We start from the raw sequence: 25,274 nt of genomic DNA on the forward strand, positions 1-25,274 counted from the left end.
TTTGGGAGGAGGCGATCTGGCGTAGTGGTAACATCCATACCTCTGTCGCAGAGATCACGAGTTCAATTCTCGCTCCCGACATTCTTCCATAAAATGGAAGTAAAAGTGACGAACCAGCCGAAATGTGTTGAAATTCACTATAATAGAGCAAAAAAAATTAACCACCGTTCAAAAAGGACACACGGTTCTTTTCTGAGCCGTGGCTCTTTTTGAACCGCGGTTCATTTAAGAGCCGTTCATTTGAGAACCACGGTTCAAAAAAGAACAGCGGTTCATAAAAGAACCGTGTTTCTTTTAAGAGCCGGTTCATTGATAAAGAACCGTGAATCGTACGCTCGTTCTGACGAGCCGTGGCTTGCGATAATGCGGTTGAATGGACCACCCTTCCATTTGGGCTTGTTATTCAATCAATAATAATTATTTTCAACAATTGTGTTGAAAATACATACATTTAAGAGCCGTTCATTTGAGAACCACGGTTCAAAAAAGAACAGCGGTTCATAAAAGAACCGTGTTTCTTTTAAGAGCCGGTTCATTGATAAAGAACCGTGAATCGTACGCTCGTTCCTACAAGCCGTGGCTTGCGATAATGCGGTTGAATGGACCACCCTTCATTTGGGCTTGTTATTCAATCAATAATAATTATTTTCAACAATTGTGTTGAAAATACACCTCGCTATACGACCACTCTTTATACGGCCATCTTACATTAATCCTTTCGTTACGAGCGTCGTTTATAGACGACATCCGCGCGACGAGCTGTGTGTACGAGCGTTGTCTTTAGACGACATGAAATTCATACTGCTCTTCGATCACACCAGCGCGACATGCATACTTTTCGGCGCAGTACTCCGTACAGGGGTAGCACTTCGGCGGAGCACACTGCCGTAATGAAAGGGTTAAGGCACGTTTTCGATTTACGACCTAAAATGTTTCGCTATAACGGCCATTTTTTATTACGATATATTTTCATGTTGCCAATCTTGCGTAATTTATTTTCGAAAATTTGAAGAATGGCTCTGTTAATTAAAGATGTCACATTCCAAATAAGCCGAGAATGGTTTGAAAAAATTAAAAATAGATTTAATTTGCCTAACTTAAAAATGACCGTGCTCCCGTGGCCGAGTGGTTAGCGTCATAACTAACATGCCGGGTGTTCGGGTTCGATTCCCGTTCTGGTCGGGGGAATTTTTCGTCAAAGAAATTTCCTCCGACTTGCACTGCGATCACGCGTATTCTAGAGCTTGCCACTCAGAATGCATTCAAGGCGTGTTATTTGGCATAGAAATCTCAACTAAGTACTAATAAAAATGACGCAAGTAATACTACGTTGAGACGGCGAAGTTCCTCTAGGAACGTTATTGCCATTGAAGAAGAAGAAGAACTTAAAAATGAAATTTAAGCAGCAGCGCTGATGAGGCCGCATCAAAGGAATATGCTAACATTTCAAAGAGAATTATTGAAAGAGGTGATCATAAACCAGAACAAGTGTTTAACCTAGACGAAACATGGCTTTATTGGAAGCGAATGCCAGATCGCACGTACATTTTTTTTCTGCGCCTGGTTATCAGGTGTCTAGAGAACGATTAACTTTGCTTCTTGATGCAAATTATCTCTTTTAATATATTTATATATTTGGATGACTAAAGCTAATTTTGAGGATTGTACAGAAGTGAAAAAATATTTGCTAGACAATAACTTAAACATGGCTTTGCTAATTTTGGATAATGCACCAGGGCATCCTATTAATTTATCCGAACTAGTCTTCAGATTTAAGCCATTTAAAAAAATATGTATGTATACAAACATATATTTCATTTAACATGAAGTTGTTTTCGTATTTGATGGTTTTTGGAGTCTGTTATTATTTTACGTTTGAGGAGTGCGAATGTATTATTAGAGAGAATAAATGATATCGATGCAGAATGTTCTGAAGATGATCAGGAAATTCTGGATATGGAAAACGACAATACGGAAAATTATGATCCATTTGAAACCGACTCGAAACCGATGAGAACGAAGAGAATATTTCGAACGTACGTAGACGACGAAAGAGCAGGAGATTTTTAGTTAGTTCCGATAGTGAGAATGAGGAAGAGGCAAGCGAAATTGCGATGGACGGAACTGTTTGGCAGGAAGTAAAAATAGGGTCTAATCCTGGAAGAGCACCTGGTCATAATATTTTTAGGGAAACATCAGGTCCGACTGGGTACAGTAAACGTAATATTATGAAAGGCGAAGTTAGGACGGCATTTTGTGTGATAATTGATAAGAATATAATCGAACTTATAAGAAAGTGCACACAGGCAGAGGCATTTAGAGTGTTGGGATATAAATGGGAACTGTCTACTGCAAAGTTATATGCATTTTTTGCAATTCTGTATGCACGCGGCGCATATGAGGCTAAGAATATAGATATAGCACTTCTGTGGAATAAAAAGTGGGGCCCGCCTTTTTTCTCAAATACTATGAGTAGACATGACTTTACGGAGATTATGAGATTTATTCGATTTGACGACAGAAATCAACGAAGCCAACGGTTACAAACTGATAAATTCGCTATGATTTCCGAAGTTTGGTACAAGTTTATTTACAACAGTCAAAATTGTTATAAACCAGGACTATACATTACTATTGACGAACAATTGTTTCCAACGAAAGCAAGGTGTAGATTCACTAAATACATGCCCAATAAACCGGACAAATTTGGTATAAAATTTTGGTTAGCATCCGATGTACGCAGAAAATATATAATAAACGGCTTTCCATATTTGGGAAAAGATGAAAGTAGAGAACCCTCAGTTCCTCTTGGAGAGTTTGTCACTATGAAATTAGCAGAACCGTATGTAGGATGTGGAAGAAATATAACCACAGACAACTTTTTTACAAGCCTACCTTTAGCAACAAAACTTTTAGCAAAAAAAAAACTACGATTGTTGGAACAATTAGAGCAAATAGGAAAGAGCTACCAAAACTAGCAAAACTGAAAAACGACGACATGGCACTTTTCTCAAGCAAATTCTATCGCTCAAATAATTGTATGTTGACAATTTACAAAGCCAAATCAAGAAAGAAAGTTTTAATTCTCAGTTCAATGCACAACTCCGTACAAGTTGAAGAAAACGACACCCGAACACCGGAGACAATTCAATTGTATAATAGCACCAAATTTGGCGTAGATGTGACCGATCAAATGGCCAGAAATTATTCGGTAAAATCTAAATCTCGGAGATGGCCTTTGCAAGTATTTTTTAATATCTTGGATTTAGCCGGGATAAATGCATGGGTGTTATATAAAGAAACTGCGGGAGGAGAAATTACAAGACAGGAATTTCTATTCCAATTGGCAGAAGAACTTGCCATCGAATATCAACGAGAGCTCGGCAAAGAAAATCAACCAATACCCATCGCAAGTACAAGTACAGGTTCTCGTGAACGGAAAACATGTCAGATAAGGTATTGTAAAGATAATAAGACGAACAAAATCTGTCTAAAATGTAAAAAGTACGTATGCGGAAAATGTACAGTTGAGAAGCCCATTTGTAAAAAATGCGACGAAAAAGAATGAAATGTAGATTATGTACTCTTGAATAAAAGAAAATATATTTTTATACTGGTAAACTGGCTATTGGTCTGCATTCAATATTGAAAAATATAAGTTGTGGAAGACAGGTCATTTGACCGGTCGCGGTAGGAATAGGTATACGTGAAGTGTCGGTAGGAATAGTGTTAAACAATCTTTGGTTTTTAAATTACAAGATACGAATCAACAAATTAGAAGAATAAAAAAAAATTATTGTTCTATTGTACATACCTTTCAATTCATCGACAACAGACGTGCTTTCATTGCTAGACAACGTATTTCCAGTATCAGAATTCTTTTGTTTTAAGCCTGTTTGTTGTGAAGGAACGTCATTTCGAATGGCTGAATTTTGTGAGATATCGTCTAAAGATTTCTGGATGCAATCACCTGAAAATATACATGAGGGTAAAAAAGTATTACCAAAAAAGTAATAACCAAAAACAAAAATACAACAATGGTATGTAAACTACACTCAAGAATTTGGCAAAGGAAGAAAGTTTTTCAAACTGCAGACAGGGATTAATTCGAAATCTTGGTTCCATAACCTGCCACTAACCAACACCGAGATAAGAACCCTAAACCGTCTACTGGCCGGACACGATTATTCTCCATTCTGGCTGAGCAAGATGAAAATTAAAGATGAGTTCTACTGCCAGCTTTGCGACTGCCTTAACACATCAGAACACATAATTTTCAACTGTATTAACTACGTAACACACAGCGACAAACACAACCTTGACAAATATTTCTCAATCCAAGATGCTTTCGACGACAAAAACATTGATACTCTGAAAAACATTTGTAAATTTCTCAAAGAAATCGAAATGAAAATCTAAACCGCTCTTTGCACCTTTTGACAAGACGAAAATAAACAAAAGCTACTCCCAATGAAAAACTGACTGGCGTTATAGCAAGCAAGGCGCCTAGAAGTATATACTAAGGTGGGCCAACTTGCTATAACCACTCTTCAGCCATCTTGAAAGTCTACTGTGTTTTGTTTGTAAACGAAACACAATACGCTATTGCTGAAGCTCGCTCGTGATCAGTCTATCTCTTTCACGCTACAAGCAAATAATTCCCCTTCTACTTTCTTCCGTGCTGTTTTCATATACCGCTCACCTACCAACTTAGTGGCGAAACGGCCTCACCTAGTACCATAGACCCGTCTTGATAGCAAGTTGCTGTGCCATTTGACAGTGGGGATTGTCAAAGTCCCACGATTTAGAAGAAGAAGAAGAAGTCGAACGGGTTACAAAATGCATTATTTTGCCAATTTCAACCCGTTCGGGATCCGGAATAGAGGTGAATTCCTTAATATTTTCCTTCGTTGATCGTATTGTTGTGAACCTAATTCACGTTGGAGAGCATATTCGAACATATTCGTTGGCCGAGGCATTTTGATGTAATGTAATACTTTTCCGTTTACTATTTTTGAAAGCATAGGCCGTGGCAGTGTTCCGAGCTCTGCAATACAATTTTCTTACCCAATGTTAAAGTTGCTTAAACTTACATTATACACCCATTAAACGTAAAAATAATAATTGTATTGATATCAATAAAATTTTATTCTATTGATTTTCATGACATGAAACGCTATGACTAAGGAATAACATTTTATTGAGTAGTTTTTATAGCTGTCGCTAGTACTAGTACTAGCACAATGTCGCTAGTACTAGCACAATGTCGCATAGACAAGAATTTTTACATTTTCCGGAATTTTTGCAAAAAGGGACTGCATAATAATTATGAAGAGGGTTGGCGATACAACCGAGCCTTGGGGAATTCCCCTTTCTTGGATTTTCAATGAAGATTTTGTGTTGTTGACTATGGCTCTGAGTTCTATTTTCTAGGAAACTTTTCACATAGAAACCTAGTCTTCCACGGATCACCCAGTCGAAGAGACTCTTCAATACTGGATATCTCCATGCTGATCAAATGCTTTACTTAGATAAAGTGATGCCACATCTGCGTGGTGATCTTTCTCAATAACGTCATGTACAATAGCCTGTAATTCTTCGAGGTGATCTTCTGTGCATTTTCCCGCACGAAAAGCGAACTGTCTTGGATCGAGCAGCTTATTAGACTCTAAAAAGGTCTTTAGGCGTCGATTTACTATCCTTTCTAGAACTTTTCCAACACAACTCAAAAGAGTCGAAAATTGTATAGAAGATGTTGGTTTTGACTACGTCTTTCATTTCTGTACCGGGGTGTTAGTTCAAAGTTTCTAAAACAAGAGAGTGACGCTGGACTGCAAGGTTTTTAACGTTAATACCTCTTTACCGGCTGGATGGAGTGGTATAATAATCACTTCATCCAAGAGATAAAATGTCAACGAATTATATGATTGTCACTTATCGGTTCAAAAGCTTAAAAATTGCTTTGAAAGCAAGCTATTGAAATCATAACAATCTTGCTCATTGATGATGATTGGTGATCGCAATGTGTTCCCGAACACGGTCACAAAATATAGGCACATGAAGAAACCGTGATTTGTTTTGCTCGCTTGCATGAGTGTTTGGGCATTGAGCTTTGTATTACGGAATGGAGGAGTAGGCATGACAATATGGGGTTGCAGTAGAAATGAACACACTTTTAAAATCAAAATTATGAATGAGAATTAATTTTCCCAAACCAAATTAGTACTCTATGTAAATGAAAATCACTTTTGCTTGCAAGTAGTGAAAAAATATCATGCAAAAATTGTGTCTCTAGATAATTTTATATTATAATGTTATGTTTTTCTGGTGAGAATATCTGAAAAATCTGAAAATCGTTTAAATTAGGGTCATAACGACGTACGTCTAATAGGTAAATAACACCAAGAAAAAAATTTCATACAAATTTTAGCAATTTAAAACTTCTTTAAGGGCGACTAATCTGATAGAGAATAGCTGGTCTCATACAAACTAATGTCGTATCCAGATGACACCATTCCACCGTCAACGCGAAAAGCAGACATACGCAAGGCGTGAGTACTTTCACTCGCATTGGTTTCTGTTCTGCTTTCGCATGGAACAGTCATGAAAAATTGTTTGCGTATGAATGCGTCCGAGCGAAGTAATATTCGCACCCATTTACTTGGTGCATTCGGCTTGGTGTTCCCGTGATGTAATCCAATAGCATCAGTTTGGCTTGGTGTTCCCGTGATGTAATGGATCCAAAAATGGTCCAGTCGGTAATTTTTCCGATCATAGAGAACAAACTCATTGCACCACTGATACGCTCAAAATATTTCAAAAATCCAAATATTTGTCGAGTTGTTATCCAATCAACCAATGACGGAGAGGTCGAGAGAGAACGCGGTTTTGGTCATAGAATACGTCAACGGCGATCGCTTCATAAGTTTTCCAACCAGTGCTTTAAACAATCTTTGGTTTTTAAATTACAACATACGAATCAACAAATTAGAAGAATAAAAAAATTGATTGTTCTATTGTACATACCTTTCAATTCATCGACAACAGACGTGCTTTCATTGCTAGACAACGTATTTCCAGTATCAGAATTCTTTTGTTTTGAGCCTGTTTGATGTGAAGGAACGTCATTTCGTTCACTCTTTTGGGTGAACTCGTTCTTTTGATCAGTTCATGAACGGTTTGCCCATCTCTAATAAAAATACACTCGCGCACACTTTACCACTAAGCTACATTTCTGTATAGCTTCAGAGATCTATTCCACATATCACACGCGACGCAATGAACACTTGAGAACGTGATTTAGACGAATGAAAGCAAAACTATTTACACACAAAACACTTTTCTTCGCCGAACAATCAATTTTCACTACCATTTTTTCGGTTCTATTATTCAGGTAAAACAAGTGTATTCTACTGGACTGCTAAAAAAGCGACGAGATTACTAAGGCCATTAAACATGAAACTGTACAAATCAGCCGACACTAGGCGCATAATATTTTTCTTCCAGCGCGTATGAGAGCCAACAATTTCTTTTACTTGCTACTACTACTACTATAACGGCAATCAAATCTTTGTAGACGCACACAAAAAGAAAGCGCGAGAGAGAACACAACAAAAACAGCCACATATAACACCATATCATCAAATGCATCAATGCTTCTGGAAACTTCTGATGCAAAGTTGCTCTCCATCACAAATCATAACAACATGAAAATCTTTGTTTCATACCAATTACACACTATATATGACTATAATTTAAATGTTGTTAAAAGATAACGCGTGGAGAATCAAACACGTTTGGTCACGTTAAACTAAATCAAGCGATCCTGAACGAAAATATATGCGGAGCGACTGAAAACGCGTCCACACCCGATGACTGCACGATGGAATCCCAGCCACTAAAATATCACAGTGTTCAACTAAACCAAATTAGAGATGGGCAAACCGTTCACGAACGGTACGAAGTGAACTGTATGGGAAAGAACTGATTGAGAGTGAACTGTTTGGGAACGAACTGTTTGAGAACGAAGTGTTTGCGGGCGAACTGTTTGCGAACGAACTAGTGCAGCTGAACTGATTTGCGCTGGACGGAATGAACAAATATAACGAGAACGCTTGTAAGGAAAATAAAACGATATTGTCATGATGAGCAAAATGCATCTAACGCAGGGTTTATTTTGTTAATGTATACTCAATTTTGTGTTAAAAGTAGCAAATATTTGTGTAGTTTTAAAAGCAAAAATATATATTTTCAATTACATGTATTCTTTCAATTCCGCCTAACATTCATATATTTCGTGATTATCAGAAAAAAATCTGGGGGAAGCTGGGGCGATTCATGGATTAGGTAATCATAAAATTTTATAGTGAGGGCATGTTGAGAAAAAAGTTTTTTCGTGGCTTTCAATTCATTGATTGGCCTATTGCGTGTACGTGTTATTGTGATTGTTTGTATGATTGATTGTTAGTGAAAATCGCTGTTGATTTTTTATATTATGAAATATGTAATCTTACATGGAACCAGTGTGTTGTCCAAAAAGAATATAAAAAATTGCACATATTTTGTGCGGATCAAATTATTACATAAATACCATACGTACACTATCCAATCCAACGATATCAATTGATAGCTGTCTATTGATGTTGGTGTAGTATATTAGTCATCAAGAATCTTTGTCTCGGTTAAAATAGAGTTACCTTTCCGATTAACATACTTTGGTTTACTGAGAGTGTAGTAGTGAGAACATACCGAAGATGAATCGGGGAGCAGTATCAGCAAGGGATTGGTGTTACGACCAGCGAGGTAGGAGGACGCGATACTACAACCTGGCGACTTGGAGGGATTAAATTGCGAAAAAAAAAAAGAACATGGTAAGCATAGCGGAAAATTGTAAAAATCTATATAAAACACTGGAAAGTGCCATTACGGGAATGTTGGGCGTTTAATTAGCAAACAATATTCTCTTTTGGGGAGAAATTTCGAGTGCGTTAAATCCTATCCCAACAGCAGCGGCGTTGGATGAATTCCAAGAATTCTGCTTGAAGTATGCGATTGTTCATGTTGAGTGATTTTTTTTTGGAGGTTAGCGGGAAAAAAAAAAAAAAAAAAAAAAAAGTTTTCCCCGAGATTTTTTTTTTTTTTGCGAAAGCCGGTAAGGGTTTTCCAGGATAGACTCTCCTGAAATTGGCGAAAATCTCAGGGATTTTCCATGTACTGGTTGATTGGAGTGGTGAAAATTGTCAGAATTTTCCGATACAAAACATGAAACATGCGAAAATTTCCAGAATTTTCCACGAATCAATGAAAACCGAGAGAGGGTTTGGAATGAAGTCGGTGCCTAAGCTAGGGACCTGGAAGAGGTTTCTAAATGGTGGTTGTGTTTGTTCCAATTCCAGATGGAAGATTCACGTCCGGTGCCACCGTTCAGGTGCAACCAGATCGAGACAGGCAAGTTGGCCAAGGAATGGAGATCTTGGAAGGAATCTCTGGAGTGTTACTTTGCGGCATACGGAGTAATGGATCAGCAGGTAATGAAGGCGAAGCTACTGCATCTGGGTGGACCAGCGCTTCAAACCGTGTTCAAGAACCTGAAGGATCGTGACCATATGCCAGTTGTTTCCCTTGTTCCAAAATGGTACGATGCAGCGGTCGATAAATTGGATGAGTTTTTTGAGCCTCGGCACCAAACTACATCAGAACGTCGCAAGCTACGCCAGCTCAAACAGAAATCCGGAGAGAGATTTGCTGACTTCATAATCCGATTGAAGCAACAAGTTTCGGAATGCGGTTTTGAGCGTTACGGAGGCGAAATTGAAGAAATCCTAACGGATATTTTCCTCACCGATGCGGTGGTAGAGGGATGCAATTCGAACGAGGTTAGAAGAAGGATTTTGCTCAAAGACTTGCCATTCGCCGAGATTGAAGCTCTGGGAATATCATTGGAAGGTGTGGACCATCAAATCGAGGAAATGAACGAGCCACCGCAAAAGATTTGTCGAGTGGGTCCGTCGAAGGAACGATTTGCGATCAACAGAGGTACATCGGCAAAGTCCAATCCGGCGCGGAATAAAGCGTGCTACAACTGTGGCAGGGCAGATCATCTGGCCGCTTCGAAGTTGTGCCCAGCTCGTGGCAAACAGTGTAGAAATTGTCAAATTTATGGCCACTTCGAACGTCTGTGCCGTAAGCAGAAACAGCATACTGCGCCTGTTCAGGGCAGTAACCAAGTTCGGGCGGTTGAGGATGAAAAGCAGATTCCTAATGTTGGAAGCAACGCCAAGGAGGAAGATGAGCAGGACAAGGTATACTATGCTTTTTATTCCGGCAATGAGAGCAATGTTCTGACGTGCGGCATCGGTGGCGTTGATGTGGACATGCTTATTGACTCCGGCGCCGACGCAAATTTGATCAGCAATGTTGCCTGGTCGAAACTGAAAGAGGAACGCGTAAAATTGATTTCATCCACGAAAGGAAGCACCAGGATTCTCAAGGCCTACGGAAATAACGATCCGTTGAAGATTTTGGGGACGTTTGTAGCGGAGTTAAAGGTTGGCGAGAAAACAATGCAGGCTGAATTCCTAGTCGTCGAGGGTGGACAGCGTTGCCTCCTCGGTGACACTACGGCAAAGAGCTTGGGAATCCTTAAAGTTGGATTGAATATTAATCAGGTCGACGATGCACCATTGCCTTTCTCGACTATTAAGGATGTCAAAGCGTTCATTCACATGGATCCGAACATGGTTCCTGTGTTTCAACCTATACGCCGCTTACCTTTGCCTTTGGAAGCAGCTGTCAACAAGAAGTTGGACGAGCTACTTCGACGTGACATTATTGAGCCGAAAAAAGGGCCTACCACCTGGGTATCCCCACTCGTCGTTGTAGGAAAGGCAAACGGTGAGGTGCGGTTGTGCTTGGACCTTCGCCGTGTGAACGAGGCGGTTCTCAGGGAGCATCATCCTATGCCGGTGGTTGATGATCACATTGCGCGCCTAGGTAGAGGCACAATCTGGAGTAAACTGGACATAAAGGAGGCCTTCTTGCAAATCGAGCTCGACGACGAATCTAAGGACGTGACCACCTTCATCACGGGACGAGGACTGTTCCGTTTCAAACGGATGCCCTTCGGTTTGGTGACTGCACCAGAGCTCTTCCAAAAGGCTATGGATGAGATTCTAGCCGGGTGTGAGGGTGTAGCCTGGTACCTCGATGACGTCATCATCGAAGGAAAAAATATGGAGGAGCATGACGCACGGCTCAGTGAGGTAATTTAACATGTTTTTGATTAACAATAAAGTAGATTTGATGGATTTCGACTAGAGCTTGTTTTATTCAGTAAATGGCGATTCCTTACAAAGTATGAATTATTTCAGGTGATGTTTCGTTTGAAAAGTCGAAATGTGGCACTCAACTGGGAAAAATGCCAGTTTCGTGTTACCGAGCTAGACTTCCTGGGACACAGAATTTCTAGTAAAGGGATCCGGCCATCTGCCACGAAGATGCGAGCTTTGCTATCTTTTCGTGAACCTCAAAATGAACAAGAGCTCCGCAGTTTCCTTGGCTTAGCCAACTACATGAATAAGTTCATACCGAATTTGGCAACCATAGATCAGCCTCTACGAAAGTTGTTAGCAAAGGATGTCAAATTTGAATGGTCAAAAGAACAGGGTGATTCTTTCAACGAGATTAAATCGGCTTTAAGTAATGTCCAAAATCTGGGATTCTACAGATTAGAAGATAGAACGGCCGTCATTGTTGATGCAAGTCCGTATGGGTTAGGGGCACTGCTAGTTCAGTTCAATCGACATAATGAGCATCGCGTAGTAAGTTTCGCTTCCAAATCGTTGACCGAAACTGAGCGTAGATACTGCCAGACTGAAAAAGAGGCGCTGGCTATTGTCTGGGCAGTAGAGCGTTTTCAGTTTTATTTGCTAGGGAGATCGTTCGATATTATGACTGATTGCAAAGCATTGGCGTTTTTGTTTGCAATCCGTTCCAAGCCGTGCGCACGAATCGAACGCTGGGTATTAAGGCTACAAACATTTGACTACAGGGTGATACATATCGCGGGCAAAGAAAACGTCGCTGATTCCTTTTCCCGCCTGGCGGTACAAACTCCCAGACCATTCGACGTTAACGAAGAGATAATGATTCAAGAAGTAACTATGTCAGCTCTTTCTTCTACAGCCCTTACGTGGAAAGAAATCCAAGATGCATCAGTATCGGACCCTGAAATCAAAAGCGTCTTGGATTCTCTACTCAAGGACCCAGATAACTTGCCTATTGAATACCGGGTGGTGACAAATGAGCTGTGACAGTTTGAAGATGTTTTGCTCAGAGGGGATCGGATTGTTGTTCCGAGATCTCTAAGGAATAGAGTGTTGTCTGCCGCCCATGATGGTCACCCGGGAATAACGATGATGAAGAATCATTTAAGGTCAAATGTTTGGTGGCCGAAAATGGATGCAGATGTTGAGAACTACGTAAAAGGCTGTAGAGGATGCACTCTTGTGGCAGCACCAGATCCACCGGAAACTATGTCGCGCAGTCAACTTCCGTCATATCCTTGGCACACACTGGCGGTAGATTTTCTTGGTCCATTGCCGGATGGACAAAGTCTGTTCGTAGTGATTGACTATTATTCTAGATTTATCGAGGTTTGCGAGATGGAGTCCACCACAGCAAACGATGTGATTAGAGAACTGGCTATTATGTTCGGAAGGTTCGGCATCCCATCGTTTATTAGGGCAGATAATGCTCCTCAGTTTAGTGCTGAGTGCACAGAGTTAAAAGAGTTTTGTGAGTCAACTGGATTCAAAATTGTGAATACAATCCCTTACTGGCCCCAGTCGAACGGAGAGGTAGAGCGGCAGAATAGATCAATTCTGAAACGACTCCGTATCGCACAGGAGTTGGGTCTGGATTGGAGAAAGGAATTGCGTGATTACATATTGACGTATCATTCGACGAAGCATCCATCTACAGGGAAACCACCGGGAGAACTTATGTTTGGAAGGCGCATCAAAAGCAAGGTACCATCGATCATGATCTTCAACGAGGATGGCGCAGTACGTGAGCGTGATGCAGTGGTAAAACAAAAAGGAAAGGAATATGGAGATGGTAAGCGAAAGGCCAAAAGCTCCAAAATTAAGGAGGGTGATACGGTACTGGCGAAACGTATGCGGAAGAGTAATAAGCTGGATACTAACTTCAGTAACGAGGAGTACATCGTGCAGAGCAAAGTTGGATCTGATACAATTATAAAATCTACAAGCTCTGGTAAAGAGTACAGGCGAAACTCAGCTCATTTGAAGAAAGTATTAGTCAGCGTTGAACATAAAGATTTAGAGGATCCGCAAGATGGCTCCGTTTCCGAGCCACAGGTCCGAGATGATGATCCTATCGATCCTTCTTCTGCAGGAGTACACATGAAAAGAATACGAAAAGCTCCCAGTAAATATGATGATTATATTGCTCATTAAAATGTAAAAAGTGTTTAAAATAAATAACTCAAAAGGTAATAGTTTTATTCATTTTTATTCCAAGGGGGGGATTGTAGTATATTAGTCATCAAGAATCTTTGTCTCGGTTAAAATAGAGTTACCTTTCCGATTAACATACTTTGGTTTACTGAGAGTGTAGTAGTGAGAACATACCGAAGATGAATCGGGGAGCAGTATCAGCAAGGGATTGGTGTTACGACCAGCGAGGTAGGAGGACGCGATACTACAGTTGGGTTCCAGCCAACATTCTATGTTGTTCTTAATACCGCTGAACGAAAGAACGGTTCAAAAGAACTGATTCACGTAGATGAACGGTTAGTGAGTGAACCGTTCATCAAAGTGAACTGTTTTGCCCATCTCTAATCCACCATCCTGCACTGGCTGCTCAATGCGAACTAATCGTTTGCCTCTCTGTGAACTATCCGAAGTAACTCGGTCCAAATTCACGATCGCAAATAATCATGCCCCTCGTTTTGCCGTGCGAGTCAAACTTTTATTGCCTCGGAGGGGGATGCGAGCGAGTGTCTGACGGAATAGACCACGCTATGCATCAGAGCGAGTGAGGAAGGTAAAGTATGGAAGCAATGCATCCTACTCACTCATTTAGCATTCGCTGAGTGCGATGTGGGGCGATCGACAGTCACACATGAAGGAACAAAATAACGCAGCGCGGGTAAACGATAGCAGACGACTGCTACTCGTCTGCTATCGTTTACCCGCGCTGAGTGGAAATCGATGCGAGTGTTCCGATGCCTGATCACCGGTGGTATACGCAGATATATATTAATTTGATATGCTAACATATAAGGTAAATGATGTTGGTTTGTCCGATTTTGCATGTTTTCACGCAACTATTAAATGCAAATTGATCTTTCTTCGTGAAAATCATATGTAATCAGGTTTAGGTTTGTTGAAAATCCCCAAGTCTCTAGTTGGTAATAATGTCAATGTTTTTCTTCAAAGAGAAATCATGTATTATCCACTTTTGATCATGGATTGTCCGGTTTTAGAAATCTTGTTTTTTTTTGGTAGATATTTTATTTTTTATTGAGTTTGCTATTTCTCACTTTCATTAAATTTCGACCATATACATGCGTAAATATTACAAAACTGTCCATATTTCTCCCACATAATCTTCGAAAAATGTTCTACTTTCCGGTCTGTTTTAATTTTAGTAAAAACATTGAAAAACATTCGGCCGAATAATTCGTAAAACAGTATATTGAAATGTAAGGAACTGTATTTAAGTTTGGAGAAATATGAGTTTCGAAAGATATAATTGAAGTTCTTCTTAATATGTCCGTATTTCTCCACCTCCCCTATTTATAAAAAATAAAAAAACTTGTAGGCGTGTGTAGGTTAATGTTACCTAAACAAAATCCCAACAGAATTCAAACGATACTAAAGTGCTGTCGCCGGCCAGTGAGACACTAAGCGCACGTAACCACTGTGATGTCGCCGGCAGTCGGACGCTAGTTTTCGTACGTAACCACTGTGGTGTCGCCAAAGTGTTAATTAACGCCCGAAAACAACTGCAACAGAAACAACCGATCAGAAAATGTGTAAAGTCACAAGCAGTGTTACTACACGTATAGATTATTCTAGAAAGGTACAGAGTTTTTCGTTATTTTTGGTACAGATTTTATACCGTACAGGGTACAGATTTTCGTCAAAAAGTAAAGATTGGAACATTTTTTCCCGCGTGTGAAATTTCCTACATTTGAAGCATTAAGATAAAAGACGACTTTAACGAGTGATTTTATATAGGCATATGGTAAATGATGTTGGTTTGTCCAGTCGAAAATATGATCTTGAACTATATTTTCAATCTACCACTAAACGTATTCAGACCATTTCAGGATTATGACACAAATATTGTAAACATCATGTTGCACAGCATTTGTATCAGATTTATATATCTAAATCGCGTAATTACAGTAATCATTCAATAACTGAACCTGGTTTAACTGGACTGCTTTTTAGCTGGACGAACGTTAACGGGATCTTGTCCCAGTTAGAAAGTAGAAGTTCGTAAACAATTGTCGCCATTTTCAATTTGAAGATTTGCAATTTTAGTTTGTTTAGTTTTAGATGTTATAAAAATTAACATTATTTTTGGGAGGAGGCGATCTGGCGTAGTGGTAACATCCATACCTCTGTCGCAGAGATCACGAGTTCAATTCTCGCTCCCGACATTCTTCCATAAAATGGAAGTAAAAGTGACGAACCAGCCGAAATGTGTTGAAATTCACTATAATAGAGCAAAAAAAATTAACCACCGTTCAAAAAGAACACACGGTTCTTTTCTGAGCCGTGGCTCTTTTTGAACCGCGGTTCATTTAAGAGCCGTTCATTTGAGAACCACGGTTCAAAAAAGAACAGCGGTTCATAAAAGAACCGTGTTTCTTTTAAGAGCCGGTTCATTGATAAAGAACCGTGAATCGTACGCTCGTTCTGACGAGCCGTGGCTTGCGATAATGCGGTTGAATGGACCACCCTTCCATTTGGGCTTGTTATTCAATCAATAATAATTATTTTCAACAATTGTGTTGAAAATACATACATTTAAGAGCCGTTCATTTGAGAACCACGGTTCAAAAAAGAACAGCGGTTCATAAAAGAACCGTGTTTCTTTTAAGAGCCGGTTCATTGATAAAGAACCGTGAATCGTACGCTCGTTCCTACAAGCCGTGGCTTGCGATAATGCGGTTGAATGGACCACCCTTCATTTGGGCTTGTTATTCAATCAATAATAATTATTTTCAACAATTGTGTTGAAAATACACCTCGCTATACGACCACTCTTTATACGGCCATCTTACATTAATCCTTTCGTTACGAGCGTCGTTTATAGACGACATCCGCGCGACGAGCTGTGTGTACGAGCGTTGTCTTTAGACGACATGAAATTCATACTGCTCTTCGATCACACCAGCGCGACATGCATACTTTTCGGCGCAGTACTCCGTACAGGGGTAGCACTTCGGCGGAGCACACTGCCGTAATGAAAGGGTTAAGGCACGTTTTCGATTTACGACCTAAAATGTTTCGCTATAACGGCCATTTTTTATTACGATATATGACCTGCGATCACGCGTATTCTAGAGCTTGCCACTCAGAATGCATTCAAGGCGTGTTATTTGGCATAGAAATCTCAACTAAGTACTAATAAAAATGACGCAAGTAATACTACGTTGAGACGGCGAAGTTCCTCTAGGAACGTTATTGCCATTGAAGAAGAAGAAGAACTTAAAAATGAAATTTAAGCAGCAGCGCTGATGAGGCCGCATCAAAGGAATATGCTAACATTTCAAAGAGAATTATTGAAAGAGGTGATCATAAACCAGAACAAGTGTTTAACCTAGACGAAACATGGCTTTATTGGAAGCGAATGCCAGATCGCACGTACATTTTTTTTCTGCGCCTGGTTATCAGGTGTCTAGAGAACGATTAACTTTGCTTCTTGATGCAAATTATCTCTTTTAATATATTTATATATTTGGATGACTAAAGCTAATTTTGAGGATTGTACAGAAGTGAAAAAATATTTGCGAGACAATAACTTAAACATGGCTTTGCTAATTTTGGATAATGCACCAGGGCATCCTATTAATTTATCCGAACTAGTCTTCAGATTTAAGCCATTTAAAAAAATATGTATGTATACAAACATATATTTCATTTAACATGAAGTTGTTTTCGTATTTGATGGTTTTTGGAGTCTGTTATTATTTTACGTTTGAGGAGTGCGAATGTATTTGTTGAGGGGGCAAATCACGCCACTGTTCACTTCATATCACCCTGCGCATTTCAGTACCATCAGCATCGCTCCATGACAGTTCGTCTGATAACCGTCGAAATACAGCTGTCATAACAATCCCATACGTCTTCCTCATACATATCTTTGCTAACCACAAAAAGGTAGAGTTCCATCCGAGTGTTAATAGAAATTAATATTGAAATCAATTTAAGTCATCCTGTAGTAAGCTTCGCTGTATACAAAACAAGGAGACCAAATGTAAGTCGAGATGAATTATTGTAAATCATATCTGAATTCATTATGTGAATATATTATATTATAGCTTTGAGCTCGCTCACCAACAATTCCCGCGTGCTGCAAAGAGTCGTCCGAAAAAAACCCCAACAAACTCAAAGATTTGTTGCAACGTGTTGCAAGTAGCAAACCAGGATGCCGGAGACGGATCGTTTCGATTGCCAAATGTGCGATCTCGCCAACAACGCCGATGACATGGTACAATGCGAAGGATGCGGCAAATGGTCGCACTTCGGATGTGCTGGTTTCGATGAAGGGCGAAAGGACGAACATTGGATGTGCCATAAATGCGTCGTCGAATCTGCTAACAGCGTCGTCGGTGTTGATTCGAATGTTTCGGTTGGCCTCGAACCTGCACACGGGCAAACTAACGCGAACGGATCCGACGAAGGAGCAAAGCCGATTGGGGAACTCGCCCAGCTTAACCTCAAACTGTTGGAAGAGCGGAAGGCATTCCTGCTAAGGGAAATTGAGCTGCAACAGACGATCCAGTTGGAACAACGTAAGCTGCAGTTGGAGAAAGAGATGTGGAAAGCGCGGTACGACATCATCAATGCGAGGTGTGGAGCAACCAACAGGGATGTGATGGCTGGTAGTCTTGGAGATTGGTTACATCGCTTGGATCAGGTCGCCGTCAGCCAGAATGAGCTAACTTCTGCGCCGGCGAGAACGGTGACGGTCTCAGCAACGTCTTCCAGAACCAGACCGCAGCATTCCGCTGCTGGAAATACAAAAAATATTCCACAAACAACACCATCGTCACCTGCGGTCACGTCATTGTTCGGAGGTACATCTGTTCTCCCTTCTTGGATAATCTCTCCTACGATGTCGATGCAATCAAACTCGCAACTAAGCCAACCGACAACGAGTGGGTATGCAAGTGGGCAAGGTAGCCTCTCCCACGATTTTCAACCTGGCAGAGGAGCAAACGGACCGGGGGCGTCGACGCCAGTCAGCACGATCAATTGGGTCAATCCAGTGACAGGCTTTACCAGTTCCACCCAGTGCCTGCCACCATACATCAGCTCAGTGGGACAGATTGGAAGTCATCCAATGCAACCGTGGCACGTGAGTCAGCCATATCAGGTACCGAATAGTTTACACAATTTCGCACCAGTAGGTCAGGTAGCCTCTTCGCAGTATGCTTACGGTAGCGTAGGAACACTGAATCCTGTAGCCAGTTCAATAAATGCATATCCCTCTTACATCCCCTATTCCTTTCCATCGATGCTTCCGCAACATAATCCATACCTCCCGCAAATCCCTCTGGGTGGGCAAATGGGACCTCTTGGTGGATAAATGGGACCAGCTGCGATTATCGACGAGCTAGCCCCTACACATCGTCAAATCGCAGCGCGACATGTTATGCCGAAGGATTTACCGTTGTTCAGTGGCAATTCCGAAGAGTGGCCCATGTTCTTCAGTGCTTTTAACACCTCCACGGAAGCATGCGGCTACAGTAACGTTGAAAACCTTGGTCGTCTCCAACAGTGCCTGAAGGGTGCCGCAGTTCGTAGTCGTTTATTATTACCTACATCAGTGCCACAAGTGATACATACGCTGCAGATGCTGTACGGGCGGCCAGAACAAATAATATACGCGCTGCTCCAGAAGATCCGCGATGTTCCAGCACCAAAAGCGGATAATTTGTGCACGATCGCGGCTTTCGGCATGGCGGTACAGAACTTCAGCGAACATTTGGAGGCGGCGGGACAAGTGCAACATCTATCTAACCCGGTGCTGCTCCAAGAACTTGTGGATAAGCTGCCAGCAAATTTGAAGCTTGACTGGGTGGCGTTCAAACGACAATTCGCGGCGGTCGACCTCCGTGTATTCGGTCGGTACATGGCAAATCTGGTCTCGGCAGCAGCTGAAGTCACTCTTACGTTGGATCCAAGGGGAAGTAAGCAGAAGAGAGAGGAGAAGCTGAAAGGTTTTGTGAATGCTCATGCTGCTACATCAGACGCAACAGCTGACGAGGCCCCGAAGGTGGAATCACCAAAAGCAGCTTCGCAAATTAGCTGTTTGGTCTGCGGGAATCCAGACCATCGAGTGAAGGATTGTGACGTCTTCAAAAAGATGGACCGGGATGACCGCTGGCAAGTGGTGCATAATTATTATTTGTGTCGTATCTGCCTCGGGAAGCACGGAAGAAAACCCTGCCGGTCCTCATCGCGCTGTGAAGTTCTAGGTTGTCAAATGCGACACCATCCGCTTCTGCACGGCGATTCGGGCAGTTCGTCGACCAATCCATCTCATCCAATACCTCAAAGAGGCGGAGCAGGCCAGCGAAGTGATGCAACGGAAGGTGTGAATGCTCACAACGTCCAGAGCTCGACACTGTTTCGCATGTTGCCGGTGCGACTCTTCAACAAAGGACGGTGTATTGAGACGCTAGCTTTCATCGACGAAGGATCGTCCGTCACACTCCTCGAAAAGGGAATAGCCGACGTACTACAGGTTGAAGGCACGGAAAAGCGTCTTTGCCTAACCTGGACAAGCAACGTTAGCCGTGAGGAAGAAGGCTCCCGTCAGGTAGAGGTGGAGATTTCGGGTATCAGTGGAGGCAAGCGATATCCACTAAAAGACGTCAGGACGGTCGAGTCCCTTGCACTACCTGCGCAGACGTTGTGCTATAAAGAGCTTGCCGAGCGTTTCCCTCATCTGCGGAAGCTACCGGTCGTAGACTTCGAATCCAAAGCTCCAGGAATTCTCATTGGAGCCAAGAATACTCACCTCACCGCCACCCAACAAATACGCGAAGGTTGCGTGGGAGAGCCGGTGGCAGCAAAAACTCGTCTCGGATGGGCGATCTACGGCTCAATGCCAAACGGGACGAACGTTGCGAGTTGCAACTTGCACATCTGTGGTTGTGATGTAGACAGGAGCCTGCACGAGCTAGTGAAGCAATACTTCACGGTCGAGAACGTGGGCGTCTCGGTGAATCAGAGTCCCGAATCGAACGACGACAAGCGAGCGAGGGCAATACTCGAGCAGACGACTAGAAGAGTCGAAAACGGCTTCGAGACTGGATTACTGTGGCGCTACGATTATGTAGAATTTCCCAATAATTACGCTATGGCTGTCCGACGGCTACGGTGCTTGGAACGCCGTTTCAACGCGGATTCATCCTTGTTTGATAAAGTCCAGCGGCAGATAGCGCAATACCAGCAAAAGGGCTACATTCACGAAGCTACGGAGGAGGAACTAGCCGAAGCGGATCAAAGGAGACTGTGGTATCTGCCGGTTGGAATAGTTCGAAACCCCAAGAAGCCCAACAAGATTCGCATCGTGTGGGATGCCGCAGCAACAGTGAACGGCATATCCCTGAATAGCATGCTACTAAAAGGACCGGATCTAGTCCAACCTCTCCCAGATATTCTCTGTGGATTCCGTGAGCGGAAGATTGCAGTCGTGGGAGATATCATGGAAATGTTCCATCAGTTGAAGATACGGCAAGCAGATCGTTACAGTCAGTTGTTCGTCTGGCCCGGTGAAACCGGGCGTCCTCCGAAAACCTTCGTGATCGACGTAGCAACCTTCGGCTCAACTAGCTCACCATGCTCGGCGCAGTTCGTAAAAAATTTGAATGCAGCCGAGCAAGCAGAACAATATCCGAGGGCCGCGGAGGCGATTGTGCGCCGGCATTATGTCGACGATTACCTGCATAGTTTCGACAGTGAGGAAGAAGCATGTCAAGTTGTAGAGGAGGTCAAGTTGGTGCATAAACGAGGCGGATTCACAATTCGCAACTGGCTTTCGAATTCAGGCGCAGTACTCCGCCAGATTGGGGATACCGAAGCGAGAGCAACGAAGATCGTCGGTGAAGGCGGTCCCGAAGCAGAACGCGTGCTAGGCATGCAATGGAGAGCAACCGAGGATGTCTTCGTGTTCTCCAGCGATACCGACTTGGGAGCTTACGGTGCGTTATGAGTCAGTTTGATCCGTTGGGGCTTCTTTCCCATTTCCTCATCCATGGCCGCGTTATCATTCAGGATATATGGCGCACAAAAGCTGGTTGGGACGACGTGGTAGGCAAGCCAATCCTTGAACGATGGCATTTGTGGGTAGCCAAATTCAACGACCTGAAAGCTGTTCGTATACCTCGTGCCTATTTTCCGGGCGTAACGGCATCAGAAATCGAGGACTTGCACTTGCATATATTTGTCGACGGCAGCGAGACTGCCTATGCTTGTGTCGCCTACTTGAGGGCCACCATCCATGGAAAGTTCCAGTGTGCACTTGTCGGAGGAAAAGCGAAAGTAGCACCTTTGAAAACGTTATCCATTCCGAGGCTGGAGCTGCAGGCGGCGTTAATAGGCTGTAGGTTGATGAAAACGTTATGCAGCAGTCACAGTCTCCCAATATCGCGACGAGTGATTTGGACCGATTCAAAAACCGTCCTTTCGTGGATCCATTCTGATCATCGTCGCTATCGACAGTTTGTCGCCTGCCGGATAGGAGAAATCCTCTCCAAGACAAACATTGAGGAGTGGCGGTACGTTCCATCGAAAATCAACGTCGCGGATGATGGAACCAAGTGGGCTAGTGGACCAAACCTGAAACCCGACAGCCGTTGGTTCAAAGGCCCGGAGTTTCTATGGGCACCAGAGGAGGCTTGGCCACAACAAGTAAAACCAGAGGAAACCGAAACCGAAGCTCGACCATGTCACATCCATATAGCAGTGCAACCTGACGAAATCATTAACTGGGAACGCTTTTCGAAGTTCGAGAGGCTCCAAAGAACAGTTGCATACATCCACCGCTTCACAGACAACTGTAGACGCAAGGCGGCAAAACAACCACTGCAATCCTCGCACATTACCCAGGAAGAAATCTATAGAGCTGAAAATACCCTATGGCGATCGGCGCAGCTAGCTGAGTTTCCGGAAGAGATGGTTCGACTCCAGATGACAAAAGATGGAGGAAAATCGAAACTCAACCAAGGTAGCCGTCTTTACAAGCTATCACCGTTCATCGACGAATGGGGAGTAGCGCGAATGGACACTCGAATCGCTGGGGCAATCTTCGTTCCGCACGATACTAGATTCCCAATCATCCTCCCGAAGGGTCATCGCCTCACCAACCTGGTCGTAGAGTGGTATCACCGACATTATCTGCATGCGAACAATGAAACCGTTATCAACGAGGTCCGCCAGCGATTTCACGTACCCTGTCTCCGAGCACTAGTCAGGAAACTCTCCAGAACCTGTATGCAGTGCAGAGTGTCAAAGGCAAAACCGCTGTGCCCACGTGAAGCACCACTTCCTGATGCGAGACTCAGTCCATATACTCGACCGTTCAGCTATGTTGGACTGGACTACTTCGGTCCCATTCAAGTCAAGGTCGGACGTTCTCTGGCCAAACGATGGGTGGCGCTGTTTACGTGCCTCACCATTCGGGCCGTCCATTTGGAGGTGGTACACTCCCTTTCCACTGATGCCTGTAAGATGGCGATACGACGATTCGTAGTGCGGCGTGGATCACCCTTGGAGATTAGAAGTGATAACGGCACCAACTTCCTCGGAGCCAACCGTGAGCTACAGCATCAGATCCTGGATATGAACCAACAGCTATCCGCCGTGTTCACCAACGCTGCCACCAAGTGGGTATTCAATCCTCCGTCCGCTCCCCACATGGGTGGTTCGTGGGAGAGGCTCGTCCGGTCGATCAAGATCGCCTTTTCGTCCCTGAATAGCAGCAGAAACCCAGACGACGAAACTCTTCTCACATTGATGACCGAAGCGGAAGGGATAGTCAACTCTAGACCTCTGACATTTGTATCACTGGAAGCGGAATCGCAAGAAGCTCTCACGCCAAATCATTTTCTGCTGCTGAGCTCGCAGGGAGTTACTCAACCTCCGAAGCCTATATCTGGATGTTCTGAATCTGTTCGGACCAACTGGAGACTGACCACTAACCTCGTGGACCAATTTTGGAGCCGCTGGGTGCGAGAGTATCTCCCGACCATTGCTGGTCGTACCAAATGGTACGGAGAGGTGAAAGAACCGAAAGTTGGAGACCTAGCTGTCGTCGTGGATCCGTCTGTCCGAAACGGATGGCTGCGAGGACGTATTGTTTCCGTAATAAAGGGGAGAGATGGGCGAAGCAGACAAGTTCAAGTGAAGACGTCAGGAGGAGTGATGCGACGACCAGTGACTCGGGTTGCCATCTTGAACATCAAGGCCTCGGAAAACACTGAAGCAGGAAGTAACGCAGTACCACCGGACTCGATGGACGTGCATTACGGGTAGGGGAATGTTGAGGGGGCAAATCACGCCACTGTTCACTTCATATCACCCTGCGCATTTCAGTACCATCAGCATCGCTCCATGACAGTTCGTCTGATAACCGTCGAAATACAGCTGTCATAACAATCCCATACGTCTTCCTCATACATATCTTTGCTAACCACAAAAAGGTAGAGTTCCATCCGAGTGTTAATAGAAATTAATATTGAAATCAATTTAAGTCATCCTGTAGTAAGCTTCGCTGTATACAAAACAAGGAGACCAAATGTAAGTCGAGATGAATTATTGTAAATCATATCTGAATTCATTATGTGAATATATTATATTATAGCTTTGAGCTCGCTCACCAACAATTCCCGCGTGCTGCAAAGAGTCGTCCGAAAAAACCCCAACAGTATTATTAGAGAGAATAAATGATATCGATGCAGAATGTTCTGAAGATGATCAGGAAATTCTGGATATGGAAAACGACAATACGGAAAATTATGATCCATTTGAAACCGACTCGAACACCGATGAGAACGAAGAGAATATTTCGAACGTACGTAGACGACGAAAGAGCAGGAGATTTTTAGTTAGTTCCGATAGTGAGAATGAGGAAGAGGCAAGCGAAATTGCGATGGACGGAACTGTTTGGCAGGAAGTAAAAATAGGGTCTAATCCTGGAAGAGCACCTGGTCATAATATTTTTAGGGAAACATCAGGTCCGACTGGGTACAGTAAACGTAATATTATGAAAGGCGAAGTTAGGACGGCATTTTGTGTGATAATTGATAAGAATATAATCGAACTTATAAGAAAGTGCATACAGGCAGAGGCATTTAGAGTGTTGGGATATAAATGGGAACTGTCTACTGCAAAGTTATATGCATTTTTTTGCAATTCTGTATGCACGCGGCGCATATGAGGCTAAGAATATAGATATAGCACTTCTGTGGAATAAAAAGTGGGGCCCGCCTTTTTTCTCAAATACTATGAGTAGACATGACTTTACGGAGATTATGAGATTTATTCGATTTGACGACAGAAATCAACGAAGCCAACGGTTACAAACTGATAAATTCGCTATGATTTCCGAAGTTTGGTACAAGTTTATTTACAACAGTCAAAATTGTTATAAACCAGGACTATACATTACTATTGACGAACAATTGTTTCCAACGAAAGCAAGGTGTAGATTCACTCAATACATGCTCAATAAACCGGACAAATTTGGTATAAAATTTTGGTTAGCATCCGATGTACGCAGAAAATATATAATAAACGGCTTTCCATATTTGGGAAAAGATGAAAGTAGAGAACCCTCAGTTCCTCTTGGAGAGTTTGTCACTATGAAATTAGCAGAACCGTATGTAGGATGTGGAAGAAATATAACCACAGACAACTTTTTTACAAGCCTACCTTTAGCAACAAAACTTTTAGCAAAAAAAACTACGATTGTTGGAACAATTAGAGCAAATAGGAAAGAGC

At 42.5% G+C, this 25,274-nt stretch overlaps 5 protein-coding genes across 5 annotated transcripts; all 5 read left to right on the forward strand.

Moving 5' to 3' along the window:
• The first annotated feature begins 12,455 nt into the window (after positions 1-12,455).
• On the forward strand, positions 12,456-13,478 carry LOC129782467 (uncharacterized protein K02A2.6-like). Its single transcript, XM_055789634.1, has one exon. The coding sequence runs from the start codon at positions 12,456-12,458 to the stop codon at positions 13,476-13,478; it is 1,023 nt and encodes a 340-aa protein (XP_055645609.1).
• A 2,742-nt stretch (positions 13,479-16,220) lies between these two features.
• LOC129782471 (uncharacterized) lies at positions 16,221-18,922 on the forward strand. The gene is made up of 2 exons (XM_055789637.1): positions 16,221-17,517; positions 17,582-18,922. Exon 2 carries the CDS (start codon positions 17,689-17,691, stop codon positions 18,850-18,852), a length of 1,164 nt encoding a protein of 387 aa, XP_055645612.1. The 5' UTR covers positions 16,221-17,517; positions 17,582-17,688; the 3' UTR covers positions 18,853-18,922.
• LOC129782468 (uncharacterized) lies at positions 18,853-21,486 on the forward strand. Its single transcript, XM_055789635.1, has one exon. It carries the CDS (start codon positions 18,853-18,855, stop codon positions 21,484-21,486), a length of 2,634 nt encoding a protein of 877 aa, XP_055645610.1.
• Positions 21,483-22,810, forward strand: LOC129782470 (uncharacterized). The gene is made up of 2 exons (XM_055789636.1): positions 21,483-22,703; positions 22,760-22,810. The coding sequence occupies exons 1-2, from the start codon at positions 21,483-21,485 to the stop codon at positions 22,808-22,810; spliced, it is 1,272 nt and encodes a 423-aa protein (XP_055645611.1).
• Positions 22,811-22,908: 98 nt separating this feature from the next.
• On the forward strand, positions 22,909-24,647 carry LOC129782472 (uncharacterized). The gene is made up of 2 exons (XM_055789638.1): positions 22,909-24,071; positions 24,136-24,647. Exon 1 carries the CDS (start codon positions 23,004-23,006, stop codon positions 23,805-23,807), a length of 804 nt encoding a protein of 267 aa, XP_055645613.1. The 5' UTR covers positions 22,909-23,003; the 3' UTR covers positions 23,808-24,071; positions 24,136-24,647.
• The last annotated feature ends 627 nt before the right edge of the window (positions 24,648-25,274 follow it).

Source organism: Toxorhynchites rutilus, unplaced genomic scaffold (assembly GCF_029784135.1).
Source record: "Toxorhynchites rutilus septentrionalis strain SRP unplaced genomic scaffold, ASM2978413v1 HiC_scaffold_9, whole genome shotgun sequence".
In the NCBI taxonomy this organism is placed as follows: Eukaryota; Metazoa; Arthropoda; class Insecta; order Diptera; family Culicidae; genus Toxorhynchites; species Toxorhynchites rutilus.

Excerpts from the sequence above, each read along its gene's own strand:
- LOC129782467 (XM_055789634.1), top strand. The coding sequence starts at position 12,456 with ATGGATGCAGATGTTGAGAACTACGTAAAAGGCTGTAGAGGATGCACT.
- LOC129782471 (XM_055789637.1), top strand. The coding sequence starts at position 17,689 with ATGCCGGAGACGGATCGTTTCGATTGCCAAATGTGCGATCTCGCCAAC.
- LOC129782468 (XM_055789635.1), top strand. The coding sequence starts at position 18,853 with ATGGGACCAGCTGCGATTATCGACGAGCTAGCCCCTACACATCGTCAA.
- LOC129782470 (XM_055789636.1), top strand. The coding sequence starts at position 21,483 with ATGAGTCAGTTTGATCCGTTGGGGCTTCTTTCCCATTTCCTCATCCAT. Across the intron at positions 22,704-22,759 it reads ATGAAACCGTTATCAACGAG|AACCTGTATGCAGTGCAGAG; the intron begins GTCCGCCAGCGA and ends GAAACTCTCCAG.
- LOC129782472 (XM_055789638.1), top strand. The coding sequence starts at position 23,004 with ATGGCGATACGACGATTCGTAGTGCGGCGTGGATCACCCTTGGAGATT.